General features: G+C 35.1%; 1 protein-coding gene across 2 annotated transcripts in view; it reads right to left on the bottom strand.

The window, feature by feature from the left end:
* The window catches only part of LOC138836092 (TBC1 domain family member 12-like), a 67,947-nt gene that overhangs the window by 6,270 nt on the left and 42,072 nt on the right, over nt 1-19,605 (bottom strand). For both annotated transcript variants that reach the window (XM_070034580.1, XM_070034579.1), the window contains exons 5-9: nt 17,623-17,740; nt 15,759-15,865; nt 8,282-8,362; nt 5,528-5,616; nt 4,349-4,420 (exon numbers count right to left, since the gene is read on the bottom strand). In XM_070034580.1, the coding sequence (XP_069890681.1) occupies nt 4,349-4,420; nt 5,528-5,616; nt 8,282-8,362; nt 15,759-15,865; nt 17,623-17,740 (467 nt within the window). The remainder of the gene's footprint in view (nt 1-4,348; nt 4,421-5,527; nt 5,617-8,281; nt 8,363-15,758; nt 15,866-17,622; nt 17,741-19,605) is intronic.

The raw sequence follows: 19,605 nt of genomic DNA, 5'->3' as shown, positions 1-19,605 counted from the left end.
AACCAGAATCCTAACAAACACAGGAAAAGGAAGTGGAATAAAAAGCATTCCAAGATGGAAAAGAAGTATAGACACAGAAATGGGAACATCAGGAACAGCATAATTAGAATAGAAGATTTATAATGGAAATAATAGAAGACATTTGGCAAAAGTAAAATGTATTTGTATTATGAAAGGTCTTGAATAAAATAATGTCATACAAACGTTTCCTTGTGAGATATCAGTAGCAATTGTACTTCTCTTCAATTTAAAAAACAAAAAAGTACTTCTATTTAACATCTGTGTAACTGAGTTAAATTAGGAGACTATTAAGTATAATTGCAATGATGTGTCTTCTTCCCACCTACATAAGTTGAAGTGTTACTTAGAATAACCATCTCTACTTTCTCAGTTCTTTCTCCCACCCCTTCTTTTTTAGATAGGACCTTGCTATGTAGCCCAGGCTGGCCTCAACTTTGTGATCCTCCTGCCTCATCCTCGTGAATGCTGCAATTACAGGTGTGTGCCACTACAACTAGCTCTTTTTTTACTAAAAAATACTTCACTATGGATTTCCACTCCATTACGATTACTGTATTATGTTGACAGTTTTCTTGCCAGCATGACCAATGAAATTTACTGTAAAATCCAGAGGTGGTTTCCTACCATGAGAACAATGCTACCTTTAATATTCAACATTCCATTCAGTACTTCTTTGCTGTCCTCCTACTTCTCTGGCTTCTTCTGGCTACTGTTTGCAGATTAATAATTGCTTATTTAACTTTTTTTTTTTTTTTTTTTGTCAAGGTCTGGGCCTGGGCACTGTCCCTCAGCTCAAGGCTAGCGCTCTTTCACTTGAGCCACAATGCCACTTCCGGCTTTTTCTGCTTATGTGGTGCTGAGGAATCCAACCCAGGGCCTCATGCATGCAAAGTATGCACTCTACCACTGAGCCATCTTCTCAGTCTTATTTAACTTTTTTTTTTTTTTGGTTGTGGGGCTTGAACTCTGGGCCTGGGCACTGTCCCTCAGCTCTTCAGCTCAAGGTGAGTACTCTACCACTTGAGCCACAGCGCCATTTCCAGTTTTCTGAGTGGTTTATTGGAGATATGAGTCTCACAGACTTTTCCTGCCCGGACTGGCTTTGAACCACGATCCTCAGATCTCAGCCTCCTGAGTAGCTAGGATTACAGGCGTTAACCACTGGCGCCCGGCTTATTTAACTTTTTATAATAAAAATTCCATGAGCAAAGACACGATAGTAAACAGAATAATTGGCCATCCACACATGCCCATATCCTAATCTCCATAACTTGCGAAAATGTTACAATATATGATGAAATGTATTTTGCATCCTTTTGTGTCTGTCTGACTGTACTGGGGTTTGAACCGAGGACCTTATGCCCTTTGTCAGAATTTTCTTCCACTTACTTCTGAAACTCTACCTCACCTCCAGTTCTGGCTTTTTACTGGCTAATTAGAGATAAGAGTCACCAGAATTTGTCAGACAAGCTGGCTTCAAATCATGATTCTCAGATCTCAGCCCCCAGAGTAGCTGGATTATAGTATGAGCTACTGACACCCTGCTCAGATCAAACTTGAGATGGGATAATTATGTTGGATCAGTTGGCACTAAGTAATCATCCCAAAGGACCTTCTAAGTGAAAAGAGGAAGCAAGAGATTCAAAGAAAGGTTTGGAATGCTACTTTCCTGGCTTTAAAGAGGTAGGGGCCCATGAGCCAAAGGAGCCAAAGAAAGCAGCCTCTAGAAGGAAGAAAAGGCAAGGAAATGAAGTCGGCCATGAAGCCTACAGAAGAAACACAGTTCTCTCAATACCTTGTCTTGAACTTAGTAAAAATCAGTTTCAGATTTCTGACCTGCAAACTGTCAAAATTTGTGCTGTTGGAAGCCATTAAGTTTGTGGTTTTATAGTAATATAGAGACCAGAATATGTTTGTTCACAATTGTATTCTTAGTATTACAATATTTGCTGAATGGATATAAGGAGCCATTATCAACCATCTGTAATACAACAGTAGAAAACAAATAGAAGGGATTAAAGCTATAATTAAACCTAAGGCCTTATTAGTTAAAATACTGTGCATACAACTGAAACAGAAAATGCTGCCAATTAAGTATGCTTTATCACTTACAATGTTTATTTTATGCATATGCTAAAGCTATTTAAAACATATACATCATATATCACTTTTGTGCGTACATGAAAGGGAAATAAGAAAAAGAAATTTCTATGGCTTTTTCAGAGTTCATTTCTAAATATTCATCCACTTATGGTATAATGCATTGAAAAGGATATATCATTTATGGTAGTATGTCTGTCAAAAATGTCTAACTTGAATTTACCCATGAGAAAATCATAATGGTATTTTAATTTTAATTTTTTTTTTTTTTGCCAGTCGTGGGGCCTGAACTCTGGGCCTGGGCACTGTCCCTCAGCTCTTCAGCTCAAGGATAGTGCTCTACCACTTGAGCCACAGCGCCACTTCCAGCTTTTTCTACTTATGTGGTGCTGAGGAATCGAACCCAGGGCCTCATGCATGCAAGGCAAGCACTCTACCACTGAGCCACTTTCCCAGCCCCTGGTATTTTAATTCTATTGCATAATTTTAAGGAAATGTAAAATCTCCAGTGCTAAAACTTGAATTCTCTGTAAGAATTAAACTTATCATGAAGAATTTAATTATAAACCTAAACACATGGGATATACTGTGTTTTACTATTCTTTTGCAGAATATCTAAACAAGATAGTGTACAGTAATCTCACCTTATTCACCAATTTATTACATGTAGTTGATACAGCTCAGTTGATTTGGAGAAGCTCTCAATCAGTCCCAGGTTATTGTTAGTTAGTGCTCAATCAGTCCCAGGTTATTGTTAGTTGTTTTTAAATCATTGTGTGATCTGCTTAGTATTTCCTACCCATAATTTTGTAAAATTATGCCTCTCAAAAAAGAAATTGAACCCAAAAGGCAAAGTGAAAGAATTTAGATTTGTTCTAAGGCAGCATGTCTTAGCAGAAGTTGGGTAGTGTGAAGAGGAAAATTAATCAAGCATGGGAAGGACAGTGGTGGTCTCCTTAGAACCAAATACCCATGGATGTACTGCAAACTATTCACGTAAGGACTATATGGCCACCTTTGAAAACAGGACAACCTGCCACACTCCAAACATAATTATCCCACTGTACCATGCCATACTTTTTAATATGACATGATGTACTTGATGGTTGTTACTATTTCCTCCTAAACTGGAAGTATCAAGAATCATGTGGAGTACACACTTATTGTTCACTGAAGTAAATCAAATGCCAAGAACAATGTCTGGCATAAGGTAGCAGTAATAAGCATATAAAAATTTGTTTGCATATACAAACAAACATGCAACAGAATAACGTTGTGCCAAACCACTATTTTAGAGAAGTCTCTAAAAGTCTTCTAAGATAAATGTAAGAAGATGAGGGTTTTATAACTTCTAGTAAAACATGGAACTATAATTTTTCTTTGTTCTCTCCCAAAATCCAACTAAAATGACAGTAAGGAAAAATATAAGGGCCAGGCATTGGTGGCTACTCAGGAGGCTGAGCTCTGAATATTTTGGTTCAAAGCTAGCCTGGGAAGAAAAGTCTAAGACTCATATCTCCAATTGACCACTAGAAAACCAGAAGTGGTGCTGTGATTCAAAGTGACAGAGTGCTAGCCTTGAGTAAAAAAGCTCAGAGACCACTCCCAGGCCTTGAGTTCAAGTCCCATGATGACCAAAAAAAAAAGTTAAGTATTACTTAGGAAGACAAGGATAATGGAAAAGGATATAAATAACACATTAAAGATGTCAGTAGAATTTTAGAAAATTAAGTAACTAATGTTGAAATTAAAAGATCTTCATAGGAAGAAACCAATAATCAGCAAGCCAACTGAGCTACCAAAGCCTGGGTCAAGAATTAAAGACATTAAGTACCTCTAAAAACAGGATTGGGTTAGCCTGTAAAAGGAGCAAATCCTGTCCTCTATTTTATCTGGACAAGTGCTTATCCTCCCCTTAATCTGGAAGAACATAAAAGATTTGTTCTATAGAGGCAGTCAGGGGAAAGAGATAAAGCACCATATTGACAGCTGAGAATAAGTTTATAAAATGAATGGTGAGTGATCCCTAACAGCCATTTCAGAAAGCTGGTGGCCCTCTCTAAGCTCATGGCAAGAGACAGAAAGCTTTCTCTCTAGATAAACTGAAAAGCCAAGAAAGAGATATACTTAATGGTATATCTGTAAACATCTAAGACAACATAAGGTATTTGATAAGAGTATAGATGAAATGATTATATGCAAAAACCACATTGAAACAAATACTTACATAACCAACATCAGGTCTGTAACATGTATATGCCCCTAAGATACTATGTAAAACATCATGATATGGGCCACCCTTAGGAGAGAAAATGAAATTTGAAACTATGAATAATTGTCTCTCAGTTAACATATAACATGTTAAAAACTGTAGCATTTCCTAAATGACTAGTTTTAGTGTATTTAACAATATCAAAAATATTCTAGAAGTATTCTATGAAGGTACTTTCAAAATTAATAAAAATATTGATCTCAAATAATAAAAAAGGAAGTCAAATATATACAGGGATATAAGCTATATAATTTGTAAACAATTTTAAAGAATTCTGGATCTGGCATAATAAGTAAATGGTAAATACAGATTCTCTTTTTTTGGTGGAGGAGATTGCTGGTGATTAAAGCCGGTGCCTTGCAGGCCCTTTACTACTGAGCTATACCCCAGGCCATTTAATTAATTAATTTTTTTGGTGCCAGTCCTGGGGCTTGAACTCAGGGGGTAGGCACTGTTCCTAAGCTTTTTGGTTCAGGCCCAATTCCACATCCAACTTTTTGGTAATTAATTAGATGTTAAGAATCTCATGGGCTTTCCTGCCCAGACTGGCTTTGAACCATGACCCTCAGATCTCAGCCCCCTAAACAGCTATGATTACAGGCCTGAGCCAATAGTGCCTGGCTCCATTTGATTTTATGTAATGCAATTTCTGCAAAAGAAAAACAACTAAAATATTATAAATTAAATTGTATCAATTTTAATCTTATTAAAAGAATTCTGTTAATGACCTAGCTTGCAGTATGAATGAAGTATTTTCTATTTTAATGGTAACTACAGAAAATAGCTAATTATTTTTCTTGTAAAATAAATTAAAAATAAACTTTAGGGGATAACTTCAAAATGTTTAGTTTGTGACAAAGTTAACTATATTTTAATATTTTACTAGGCAAAACATTAAGAATTCAAGTGGCATAGAATGAAAAGTAGAACAAGAAATACAGTGCAATAAAACTATAGTAAATAACTATTACAAAGAGGCATGTACTATACTAACTAAAATGTGTTTTAATCAGTGGAATATTAAAATTTTCTTTTTATATAAAGTGCCCATTTATATATTTAGAGAATCTGTCTAATTGGATATTGAAATACTTAAAAAAAAAAAGTAGTTACAAGCTAGTTGCAAACCCTCACCTTCTGAAAGATGTAGAGAGATGGAAATGTACGAGATATGTCCAACTTAATTAATTCCAGACTGGCCTCTCGGTCAGCAACAGGTATACCTGCATTTACCAAGTAGATAAAATTTAAATGATCACTTGGCTGTAACAAGTTCAATGTTGTAAACACAGAATGATCATATAGCATATGTGTTATTTATTGAAAGTAAACACTGAGTAATAAAAAATTTAAGAAATGCCATAGTTTTTCCTATAACTCAAAGTATTGTATAAGAAGAAAATGTCTATATATTTATTAGAAAAGTATACAATGAACAAAGTCTACTGTAGATTTATAAAATACAGGACATACTTATCTTTCCCATGGTAAGAAATAGAAAAATGTTAAAACAATCACAAATAACACATTTTAAAAATGACCTCAGAGTTGATAGAAGTCTAGACATTTAAATTCCAGAAAGGAAACAGCCTTTCCTGTGTAAGTGGACACTAGTGGCCATTTTTCCCCTTTAGGGGCCTTTGTCACATCTGTGATTGGGTTTAGAACAGAGCTAGTACACTGTACCCTACTCCAGGAAAGAGAAACCAGAATGAGCTTTTCTGGCCAAATAGGGGTGATAAATACAAATCTGGAGATTTCTGTATCTGGTTTTACCCTATCTAGACTTTTCTCTGAATGCAGGAAGTCAACGTGGAAGGAAATTAACCCAAGTCACATTGTCTTTGGAAGACCTTTCATTGGAGAAGCCTAAAATCATATTAGTTCTTTCCAACAAGTAATTTGAAACCCAAAATGAGCTCAATCTTTAGACATCTACAACCTCGTCTCAATTCAGCAATTACTGATAATAAAACCCTAATCCGACTGCCTATATATAGGTACAGAACATGCTTCCCCTGTACAGGACACATCAGCATCAATTTCTATACTCCTTTTCTTTATACTGTCTAGATATAATTTTAAAAACTTAAAGATATGCAAAGATGTAAGAAATGTGACTTAATTAAGGGGACACCAACCCATAGGAGCAGACCTACAATTCTGTAATGCAGAATAGGAATTAATAGACAAGAATATCATGTTATTCTGTGTTAAAGAAAACAAGGGAAAAGACGGAGAGAAAATGTATGGATGGAAAGCCAAAGAATTTACACAGAAATAGAATGTATCAAAACAACAAAGAAGACATTCTAAAATTACAAAGTATAATACCTAAAATTAAAAACTTAGATTTCATATAGTATGAGATCAAGCAGAAGAAAGGATTAGTCCTGATCTTAGATTAGTAAAAAATCATTCAAATTAAAGCAAAGAAAAAAACAGTACAAGAGATTTGTTGGACATCGTTCAATGGTCTATTATGCATATAATTAGAGTATGAGAAGAACAACAAGAAAGATGTAGTTAAAGCAATATTTGCAAAGCAAATGGCCAAAAAGTTAAATGATAACTGCAAATTTAAAATACTCTAGAATCTGGGAACTGGTGGCTCACACTGGTAATCTTAGCTACTCAGGAGACTGAGATCTGAGGATCACAGTTCAAAGCCATCCCAGACAGGAAAGGCTGTGTGACTCTTATCTCCAATTAACCACCAGAAAACTCTTAAGTAGAGCTGTGGCTCAAAACTAGTCTTGAGCACAAAAGCTCAGTGACAGTGCCCGGGCTCTGAGTTCAAGTCCACAACTGACAAAAGATAAAATAAAATACTCTAGAAAGGAGAAAACAGTAATTTAGAATGCTGTTTCTAGCCAGACAACAGCTTCTCACACCTGTAATCCCAGCTATTTAGGAAGCTGACATCTGAGGATCATGGTTCAAAGCTAGCCCAGGCAAGAAAGGCCCTAAGACTCATCTCCAATTAACCACCAGAAAACCGAAAGTGACACTGTGGCTCAAAGTGGTAGAGTGTTAGTCTTGAGTGAAAAAGCTCAGGAAAAGTGCTCAGGCCCTGAGTTCAAGCCCCACCACCACCAACAACAACAAAAGAATATTGCTTCTGACTGGAATAATTCTTCATTCAAGCAATTTCTCCTGAAGTCAAATTATTTATTTATAAACTATTTCATGTATTAATACTTCTCATTACAATTCCTAAAATTTTGCTTCTTTGAAACCAGCACAGAACTTCTTAGGTCTTTGCCTTTCTTTTATTTATTAGAAGTTTTACTTTTATGAAGCAAAAATACTTTAAAAATTGTTCCCCATTATCCAAGGGCAACAAATAGTTGAATAAATCTACCCAAATTAATAAACTATGAGAGGAAAAAATAATGTTCTTAGTTACTTCCAAATGACTAGAAAATCAACTGGCAAGTATGGAGGGAGAGATGGGGCTATGAGTGAATTGCATAAGCAAGAAATAAGGAATAGTAAGAATTATAAATAATAGATTAGGGATTAGTCAATGGATGGGGAAAGATAAAGAGGTCATAAGTAAAATGTGAAATACACCTATATTTAAGAAAGTGTTTGGCCTAAATGCACTTTCTCAGATTAACCTCATAATTTAAACCTGGAGTACAACAAATATAATTTATACCTTAGCTTCTCAATTTATAAACTACTTAACTATTCTAAGTCTCGATTTCCTCTTCTATAATTCAGAATAATATCACCTACTGAAAAAGTTAAGAATAAATGATATAATATTTATAAAGTGATTTTTCACATTTTCTGATTCATGTTATAAATTCACGTGTTATCTTCAGTAACTTGATTTTCATCCTAAAACGTGTAAAAACACAACAACAAAAAGGAGCACACCTTCTATATCATTATCTGAACTTGTTTCACTGAAGCTTTTCCATCGTTCTTTTGCTCTTGAAAGGAAGATCTCATAAAGTTCTAAGGAAAAACAACAACAAAATTTTATAAATAATAAATATATTCACATTTTTCTCTTAAATCTTTACTATAGGTCAATTCTTTCTGGTTTGTCACATATCAAAAAAGTAGCAAACTGCAGTATTTGATTTTACCAGAATTATTCATAATCCAATCAGAAACAACTTAAAATGAAAATACTTAAGAAGCCTAGGCAGTGTGTTGATACATATTGTAATATCAACTACAGATAGTGACAGAGATGGGAGAAATTCAGTTTGAGGTCAGCTTAAGCACAAAATTTAGTGGGATTCTTTAAAAAAAAAAAAGACAAAAAACACAAGTTGAACATGGTGGTACTTCCTGTAATGCAAACTATGCAGAAGACAAAGAAGGAGGATTGAGGTCCAAAATTGGCCTCAGGTTAAAGCACAAGACCATATGATTGACTGAGCACAAGTACTTGAGTTGAACACGAGGACCTAAATTCAAACCCTAGTAATGATCCCTCTCACACACATGGTCATACAGGTAGCTACAATATTGAATGTATATGAGTACAGGAGACATGCTTCTGTAAAGGAAGTGCTATCAACTCTTGGAGGCAGAAATAGATTTGCATTCCAACTCTGTCACATGCTACCTAAGGAACTTCGTTACTTAATTCTAGAACTTGGCTTCCTTCATCTGTAAACTAGAGGAAATAAAACCTACTCATACACTACTGTATGAGTATACAAGGTATTGTTATAAACAAGATATTTTATATAAAGCTTCTAGTGTCTTATGGACTCTCAGTAAATGCTAGTTCTTCCTTTGTTTCCTTATTTTTCCACTGCTTCCTAAACTATCTGTACTTCATACAGATTTGGTTCTTTAGCCAAAAATCCCTATCCTAACACAAGTCTTTCTGATTAAAATCTCTATCCATAAAAAATTTCTATCCTTTTCTTTTTACTCAGGCATCCTACCAATCACTGTCAGAGAATACTGCTGTTTCATGTTTGGTCTTATAAAACTTCAGGAGGCCGGGCGCTGGTGGCTCACGCCTGTAATCCTAGCTACTCAGGAGGCTGAGATCTGAGGATCGCGGTTCAAAGCCAGCCCGGGCAGGAGAGACCGTGAGACTCCTATCTCCAATAAACCACCAGAAAACCGGAAGTGGCGCTGTAGCTCAAGTGGTAGAGCGCTCGCCTTGAGCTGAAGAGCTGAGGGACAGCGCCCAGGCCCAGAGTTCAAGCCCCACGACCGACAAAAAAAAAAAAAAAAAAAAACTTCAGGAACATGGGCTGGGAATGTGGCTTAGAGTTGGCTGTTTGACTACCATGCATGAATCCTAGGTTCAATTCCTCAGTACCACATAAACTGAAAAAGCAGGAAGTGGCTTTGTGGCTCAAGTGGTAGAGTACTATCCTTGAGCAAAAAAAGCAACTCAGGGACAGTGCCTGGGCCCTGAGCTCAAGCCCCAGGACTGGCAAAAAACAAAAAAACAAAAACTTTAAGAACAGAAATTTCTCACATTTTTATTGTCTTACCCTTACAGATACAGGAAGATATACAAAAATAGTGAATTCAAGTGACAGCATGTCAAAAAATATTTTTAGTGAATAGTAACATTCATATATTGTCCAATACTAACAAGAGTTTTTACTTAAATGGATTCTTTTTAAAATTTACAGTAAAATATGAAAGTAGCATCTAAAATATAAAAACAGTATAAAATGGTAAAAAGTAAAAAGTAAATTTCTCTCAGATGCAACTAAGGTTACTAGAGGTCTCATGAACTCTTTCAGAGATGGAGTATACATGCACTATTGTATACATTAAAAATTTAAATAAAAACAAAGTGACCACATATTAAATGTACTGATCTGTATCCTATTTTGTGATCATAAAGGCTGTTCCACGTTGGTAGATAGGTCTTTTATTTGGATGTGTATGTGTATATGTATAGGTATACTTATATATATGTATATTTATATATACTTACATATACATTTAACTATAAGTGTATGTATATGTGTACACACATAAACACATTTTAGTAATACTGTGATTTCAACTCAGGGCTTTGTACTTATACCTCAGTCCTTTTTCTTTTAGTTAATTTTAAGTTAGGGCCTCTGACTTTTTGCTAAGTCTATCTTCAGACCTCAATCTTTCTACTATGCTTCCCACCTAGCTAGGATCACAAGCATATGCCATCATGAAGTTTCTTTGTTGAGATAGGGTCTTGCTAACTTTTTGCCCTAGCTGGCTTCAAACTGTATTTCTACTGATCTCTGTATCCTGAATAGCTGCGATCACAAGCATGTGTCATTGTACCCAGCTAAAAGATATAAATCTGGTTTTGGTCTTAAACAACTGTTACAGCATTCTAATGTATGAGTATACCACAAGTATTCTTGTCTTGCCAAGAATCAGATCACTAGAAAATAACTGACTAGATACATTTCAAGTGATTTACTATTCGAATTTCTTCTTTTCTATTCACTATATCATTACTACCAAATAAAATTTTAAAAAGGAAAAAAAATTTACAGTTTCTATGCAACCCATGAATGATTTGATAGAATATGTGAATATAATTTTAATTAATTTATTTTTTGGTTGGTTGTGGGGCTTAAACTCTGAGCCCAGGCACTGTCCCTCAGCTCTTCAACTCAAGGCAAGCACTCTACCACTTGAGCCACAGCGCCACTTCTGGCTTTCTGGTGGCTAATTGGAGATAAGAGTCTCACAGACTTTCCTGCCCAGGCTGGCTTTGAACCACAATCCTCAGATCTCAGCTTCCTGGGTAGCTAGGATTACAGGCGTGAGCCACCGGCGCCTGGCATGAATATAATTTTAAAATGTACGTGTACAACTATATGAGGTTGAAAATATCAAATTATAAGTTCACATTTAAAAAATTTTTCAAACTCATTTTTAAGTTAGGTAAGTGTCATTATTCTTTCTAAATTTTACAACTGGTCTGGAAGTCAACATTTCTTATAGTTCTGGAAACCACAAAATAGATCGATCCAATATAAAAAATGGTAATGCATTTTAAAACACCAAAGAATATCTCTCCAAGGAAAATTTATACTGCATATCTGTAATAAGACTTTCATCTCAGTTTAATTCCATATTTGGCTGCTCTTTTATTTTGAATCTACAGATGGAAAGCTTAAAGGCTTAAAGACAGTACCTTATAGCTGAACAGAGAATACTTTGATTTCAGTGTATGTTTCATTTTGTGATCTTGTGACAATGATAGGATATTTAGGTTCTCAGCAAAAAAGCACCTTTACCATAAATACTATACTGACTGTTATAAAAAGTACTAAAACAATTCTTTTTTTGAGATACCTAATGGTCTTAGGTCCATTTTACAGATCAACTAAGAGCTCTAAATGTTAAGTAACTTGCCCAAGGACACAAAGCATATATATATTAGAACCACCTCTGACTTGACTTTAGAGCCTTTACTCTTAGCTATTATACTCTAAATAAATTTCATGATTGAAACAAAGAGGGTTAAATTATTAGAGCCATTCAAAGTAAACAAGGCCACCAAAAAAATAAATTTACTTCAATCAAGTTTGAGCATCCTTACCACTACTAATGAAAAAGAAGAGAATAAGTTCCCATTCCATTCCTGAAAATGTCTAACAGAGAAAATGCAAAATTACTTTGAAAATAAATGGCTCAGTTATGATACAAGTTTTATAAATTTCCCTATTTAATCAACATTTAATCAAACTACCTCACATTCTTAAAGCCAAAGGTATCAGTATCAACAACAGAAACAAAAACTGCAAGTAAAAACAAAACTTGAAGTAACCAACCACCAGGCAATGCTTTTTTAAATCTAGCCAAGTTCTGACTGCAACTTAAAAGGCATTTCCTTGCTGGGGGTGGTGGTAGCTCACCACCAGCTACTCAGGAGGATGAGATCTGAAGATTGCTTTTCAAAGCCAGCCTGGGCAGGAAAGTCTTTGAGACTCTTATCTCCAATTAACCTCCAGAAAGTTGGAAGTGGAGCTCTGGCTCAAGTGGTAGAGTGCTAACTTTGAACAAACAAGCTCCAGGCAATACTCAGGCCTTGAGTTCAAATCTCAGGACTGGCACACACAAAAAAAGAAAAATTTTAAATTTAAATGAAAAAGAAGACATTTCCTTTTAATCTGTTGCAGGCATATTGTTTTATTTGAAGAAAATAATTAAGTCATAAAGAATCTAATCCATGGGGGGCTGGGAAGGTGGCTCAGTGGTAGAGTGCTTGCCTTGCATGCATGAGGCCCTGGGTTCGATTCCTCAGCACCACATAAGCAAAAAGAAAAAAGCCGGAAGTGGCGCTGTGGCTCAAGTGGTATAGCACTAGCCTTGAGCTGAAGAGCTGAGGGACAGCGCCTAGGCCCAGAGTTCAAGCCCCACGACCAGACCCAAAAAAAAAATAAAAAAATAAAATAAAAAAAAAAAGAATCTAATCCATGGCTCAAGTGGTAGAGAGCTTGTTTAGCAAGTAAAAAGCCCCTCATTCAAACCCCAGGACCACAAAATAATAATAATAATAGAATCTAACTTATTCTAAGAAAAATTAAAACCTGTAATTCTTCCATTTAGCTCTAAATTCTTTGTAAAAGTTCTTTTAAAATGTTTATTTTTATTGTTTACAGGATAATTGTTAAAATCAGTTTCAATAACATATACAGTCATAATATCCAGTGTTTCTGCTACTTTTAAGAATAAAGATAAAGCTTGGTGCCAGTGGCTCACACATGTAATCCTAGCTACTGGGAGAAGGGAGAGATCTGGGAAGTTCAAGCCCCAAGACCAGCATAAAATAAATAAATGAATGAGTATGTAAATAAGAATAAAAATAAATATTTTCATGTTGTCATAATTCTATCCAATTTCATATTTGTTAGGTGCTGCAATAAATATTCTTATAGATAAATTTTGAAACTAATCCTGCTTCTTTCCTTTGAGTAAATTCTTACAATTAAAATAAACAGGTCAGTGGTTTTTTGACTTTTGTTAAATATTTCTAAATTATTTTCTGTGATACCACATATAGATAATTCTTTACACTTCTGATTTCAGAGGTAATAAGCAATAGTCAGATATAGTTTCAATATGTATCTTTAATTTGGCTAGCACAGTGAAAATAATTAAACTATATATAGTACAGCCAAATTGTGGAATACAATATACCTATAGTAAATATGAAGCATACTTATATACATGACAGGGGATAATCCAGAGAGATTAGTAGGGGGGAAAAAGCCATAGACATAAGTTTGAGTAGAAAAAATAAAGAAAAATAAAATCTTTAAATTATCATATGTAGAGGGCACACATTTTTATTTTTAAATATTGTTTTTTAATTATAAAAGTAACTCAGGACCATAAAAGATACTGAATAATAATATCCTTGGTAATTAAATATATTTCCAAAATTCTACTTGATGCAAACATTCTTATTTGTGCATATGAATGATCCAGAAGATTACATACCAAACTGTTAACAATGCTTACAGTAAGATCAAAAACAGTCTGAATGGAAGACATTTAAAATTTGTATATTATTGCTTGCATTTTTAATAAATACAAAAAGAAAAACTTTAACAATGTATTATTTCCATTATCTGAGGCCCTCCTTCATTTTGTGGTATGGTTATATCTAACATTAATAGTTACCCAGATCAATTCAGCACCTATTTTGTTAATTATATTTTTTATTATGTCATTATCCTAATTCCACTTAAACTTTGTATGTGTGTGTGTTCATAGGTTTGAATTCAGGACCCTTGCACTTACTACCAGGCATTCTACCACTTACACCACATCCTCAACCTATTTTATGTTAGTTCTATTCTAATAGGGACTCATATTTTTGTCTAGGCTGACTTGGACCATGATTCACCTATTTATACCTACCAAACAACTAGAATGATGGGTGTACACCTGCATATTTATCTTATTGGTTGAGATGGAGTCTAGCTAACTTTTTGCCCAAGCTTGCTTAAAACCTCTATCACAAATCTCTATCACTTAAGTGCCTAGAATTACATTTGTAGTCAATAGGCCCAGCATATAACTACCCTACATTTTAGCACTATTTGTCAAGGTTTAAAAGTCCAAGAACTATCTATTTTGGGCCAGGCCATAGTGATGCATGCCTGTAATCCCAGCCACACAGTAGAAATTGGTAGGACTGCAGTATGAAGCAAGCTCTGGACAATAACCATAGATATGCAATCTGGAAAATAATGCAAGCTCAAGTAGTAGAATATCTGTGAAGCATGTACAAGGCAAAAAAAAGAAGACAACTCATTGAATTATCTAGATGTCAATTTGGATGTCAAAAATACTATTGCTGACTGGCCACCAGTGGCTCACATCTGTAATCCTAGCTACTTAGGAGGCTGAAATTTGAGGACTAAGGTTCAAAACCAACCCAAGCAGGAAAGCCTGAGAGCCTCTTATCTCCAGTTAACCACCCAAAAACTGGAAGTGGAGCTGTGACTCAATTGGTACAGCACTAGCCTTGAGAATAAACAAAAATAAAAAAACCTCAGACTCTGAGTTCAGGAGCAGCAATTTCAGTGGAATTAGGATAATGACATAATAATAAATAATTAACAAAATAGGTGTTGAATTGATCTGGGTAACAATGTTAATGTTAGTATCCACACCACAATTATTGCTGTGTATTGCTAATAGCTGTTATCTAGCTATTTGGAAGGCACAGATTAGAGGATTATGGTTTAAGGCTAACTTGGGCAAAATATTAGCAAGACCTTATCTCAAAGAACAAACCAAGTGTTGGTTTCATGCATATAACCCTAGCTATGCAGGAAGTTAATTTCAGGTATGTGGGAGCAGAGTTAGGAGAATCAAGGTCCAATACTGGCCTAGATATAAAGTTTAAGACCCTATCTGAAAAATAAAATGATCACAAAAAAAAGAATTAAGAATGAGGCCCAAGTGGTAGAGTGTCTACCTAATAAGCATGAGCCCCTATAAACCCAAGTACCACATACACACACAAAAAAATTCTCAATAGTTCTAAATTAAAGGAAAATCCACAAATATTATTTATGTAATATGAATATAATACAACAAATCATATAAAATAGGCATTTGGGCAGGCACAAGGCATGATTTTAAAATGAATTTACTTATAGTAGTGTCTTTTTTAAAAAAATGGCTCTTAAACTAAAGGAAAATCCACAAATATTATTTATGTAATATGAACATAATACAACAAATAATATAAGATAGGCATTTGGGCAGGCACAAGGCATGATTTTAAAATGACTTTACTTATAGTAGTATCTTTTTTAAATGGCCACTATACTAATCTGCCTTATAAAATTCTGAAGATGGCAATCTATAGTGTGGGAATAACTGAACATAGAATACAAACCAGGAGTGATATTTAGTTCATTTCCTACAGCTAGACTCCATACTTTCCCACGAACACTAGGGGGCAAGCCCTGCCACCACAATTCTCGAACTCTTCTTGTACTACGCCTAGAATTAAAGGAGGAGAAAAAAAGGAGAAAGTTACTTTTTATACTCCAAATAGCAGTTTCATGATGGTTCACCTATGGCCAAGTGATCAGATGAATTTTACAAATACAGAGAGTTAAGTATGTAATGAATTCTTTCATATAAGTTCATGATTATAGACCACAAAAGCCTATAAAGTATCTCAAAGAAGAACAATAATAATTTAATGGGAACTATCTGAAACAATCAGAAATATGCAGTTGTCAAAAACAAGGACAATAAAGACAAAAAAAAATGTGTTGCCAGTTCAGTATCAAAAATAATCACAAAGAACTTGGTATGGGTAAGGCCCTAGTTTTGAGGAGCAGTAATCTGCTGAAAGAGTGTAGGCTTTAGAGTCTGACAGACACAAATTCAAACCAGTGTAGCCATTCACTGATTGTATAACCTTGGGCAAATCACTTAACTTCTATAGCCTTGAGCTTCTCTAAAAGATAAATGTGAGTACAAATGCATATTTATAAAAGTTCTATTATAATTGCCTATGCAAGGAGCTTAGTAGAACACAGTAGTCTCATCTGTGGGAAATGCATGTTAAAACCCCTAGGAGATGGCTACATTCAACGTATACTACATTTCTTCCTTCACATACAGACCTATGATAAAATGGAACATATTAATTAGGCACGCTAGCAATTAATGATAATAACAAAATGGAACAATTACAAAAACATACTGTAATAAAAGTTAGGTGGATGTGGTCTGTCTCTCAAAATATCATTTGGTATGTTCACCTTTTCACTTAAATGAAGCACTTTACAGCTTCTCTTCAATAGATCTAGCTGAACTGCTAGCACCATTACTCTTTTGCTTGGGGCTATTATTAAGTTTTTTTAAAAAATGGTTACTTGAATACAGGCACTGCAACACCTGATGACTAACAGGCAGGTAGTATTTGCAGCATGGATAGGCTACAGAAAAAGGGGTGATTCTCTACCAGGAGATAGGAGTAAAGCAATATGCTTCTGAGAATAATGCACAATTTAAAACTTACGTGTTGTTTATTTCCACTTAGTATTTTCCAACCTCAGTTTACCACAGGTAATTTAAAAACTTCAGAAAACAAGATTGTAAATAAAGGGGTATCACTGTGTTGGCTGTATTTCCAAAATTCAAAAAATTGTCTAAGTATATCCTATACTAGACATTGCAGACTTTATCCCCAATTAGCCCAAAGGAAAAATAAAGCATATACAAAACTTATCCCCAAAAAATGCAAATTAAGGCAAGAAGTACATTAGTCTTAACATAAGACAATAAGACATTTAAAAAAAAAGCAAGATCAGACATTTTAAGAGGCATTTAAAAATATTTTAATATTTAATCTCTCAATAATTCATTTTATAATGTATATGTACATATAGTGAGCTCTTTCTGGAAACCTGCTATTATATTAATGGTATATCTCATAATGCATGGCATGTTAGGATTAGGAAAATATATAATTGAGGAGACTAAAATTTTCATGAATCAACTTGCATTTCATACGGGTCTCAAATATAGGTAAGATTTCAACAGGCACAGATATGGTCTGTAAGAGAAATACGTAACTGCACTTGATGGATGGAAAAGGCACAGAGATAAACATGGGGATTTTCAGGTTAATAATACAGTTCATTCAGAGGATAAGATAAATGCTAGAAAGTAACAAAATACTAAATTGGAAAGATGAGAACTCTGGAGACAAACTAAACTTTGGGAAAAGTCTTCTTACTTACATCACTTCCCAATTGGGCAGTATTTCATTGATCCAAATTACCATTGCACTTGCAATGCTTTCTTCCTGTTTAAATCGCTCTTTCATTATTCTTTTTCTTTTATGTGCTTCTTTGATTTCTGTTTTAAACAAGGAAGAATTATTTCAATACGAATGACTTACAGCAAAACCTCCTTCTTCCTCCTTCACTTAACTCTTCAAAAGAGACATTTTCAAAAAGAATATTCTGTCAGTCACCAGTGAATCACGCCTGTAATCCTAGCTACTCAGGAGGCTGAGATCTGAGGACTGCAGTTCAAAACTAGCCTAGGCAGGAAAGTTCATGAGACTCTTAACTCCAATTAACCACCAAAAAGCTGGAAGTGGAACTGTGGCTGAAGTGGTAGATTGCTAGCCATGAGATAAAAAGGTCAGGGATACCACCCAGGCTTTGAGTCCAAGGCCCAGGACTGGCTCCCTCTCCCCTCAAAAAAGAATCTTCTGATAACAGAGATGAAGAATGGGACAGGAGAGAAAAGGGGAAGAAAATTACAATTGAGTAATATAATTTTTAAGTAACATTTTATACTCCACAAAGTAAATGGAAAAAAGGCCAGGAAAATTATTTTAATAAGTTACCATACCAAATAGTTCTGTTTTCATTAAATCTATGAAATAAAATCTCTTATGGATTAACTAGATTAAAGCAAACAACTATAAACAAATTACCAGTCCATTTTTCATAGATGTTTAAAACTTTCATAGAGGTTTCAAGAGGTTTATAACTGTCTTAACATAACCCATGCAACAGGTCAGGCTGGAGGTGAGGGCGCAGCAGTAGAGCACCTTCGCTGCAAGCATGAAAGCCCCAGGTTTAATCTCAGTACTGCCAACCATTTTTTTGGCCAATGATATTTAGTATTTTAATTATTTTAAAGTATAGTGTTTCACTTTACTAATTCCATTGAAATAAAAAAATTCTTCCCAACAAAAACATGGATATAAAAAAATCCTCTGAAAGCAGATGTCACAATTAGAGAATAAGATGTGTCTCAAGTATAGAGAGAAGTAAATTATAAATCAAGTCACATATTTTACATTAGTTACTTTATTGTGCAAGCATTAGGGCTTGAATTCAGGACCTGAGTGCTGGTCCTAAGCTATTTTACTCAAAGCTGGCACTTTACCACTTGAGAGACAGCTCTGCTTCTGGCATTGTTTTTTTTTGTTGTTGTTGTTGTTTTTTTGGGTCCGGTCATGGGGCCTGAACTCTGGGCCTGGGCACTATCCCTCAGCTCTTCAGCTCGAGGCTAGTGCTCTACCACCTGAGCCACAACACCACTTCCGGCTTTTTTTCTTTTTGCTTATGTGGTGCTGAGGAATCGAACCCACGGCCTCAGGCATGCAAGGCAAGCGCTCTACCACTGAGCCACCTTCCCAGCCCTTCTGGCATTATTTGTTTGGTGATTAATTGGAGTTTACGTAAAGAGTCTCATGAACTTTCCTGCTGGGGATGGCTTCAAACCTCCACCATCAGCCTTTTGTGTAGTTAGGATTACAGATGCAATCAGCGCCTAGTGAGTTGTATAATTTTAGAGCCACTGGGGGATTTTGTAGCACTAGATCAACTACCCCAACTATTTTCAAATTTTATTTCATATATGTCTCAGAAACTGTCTTAAAGGGAAAGCAGGGAGCTAAGTAAGTAAGCAATTCCACTTTTCTTCTGTGTATTCAAGTTCTGTATAAGATGACTTAGGAAAAGTTGTCATTGTTGTTTTTAAAAAAAGAATAAGAGGACTGGGAAAGTGGCTCAGTGGTAGAGTGTTTGCTTTGCATGCATGAGGCCCTAAGTTCAATTCCTCAGCACCACATAAGCAGAAAAAGTCAGAAATGGCGCTGTGGCTCAAGTGGTAGCGCGCTAACCTTGAGCTGAAGAGCTGAGGGACAGAGCCCAGGCCCAGAGTTCAGGCCCCACAACTGACTAAATAAATAAATAAATAAG

This window comes from Dipodomys merriami, unplaced genomic scaffold (assembly GCF_024711535.1).
Source record: "Dipodomys merriami isolate MVZ:Mamm:240054 unplaced genomic scaffold, mDipMer1.0.p SCAF_249, whole genome shotgun sequence".
Taxonomy (NCBI): Eukaryota; Metazoa; Chordata; class Mammalia; order Rodentia; family Heteromyidae; genus Dipodomys; species Dipodomys merriami.
The sequence above is the reverse complement of the archived record's forward strand: the minus strand, read 5'-3'. Positions and strand labels throughout refer to the sequence as shown.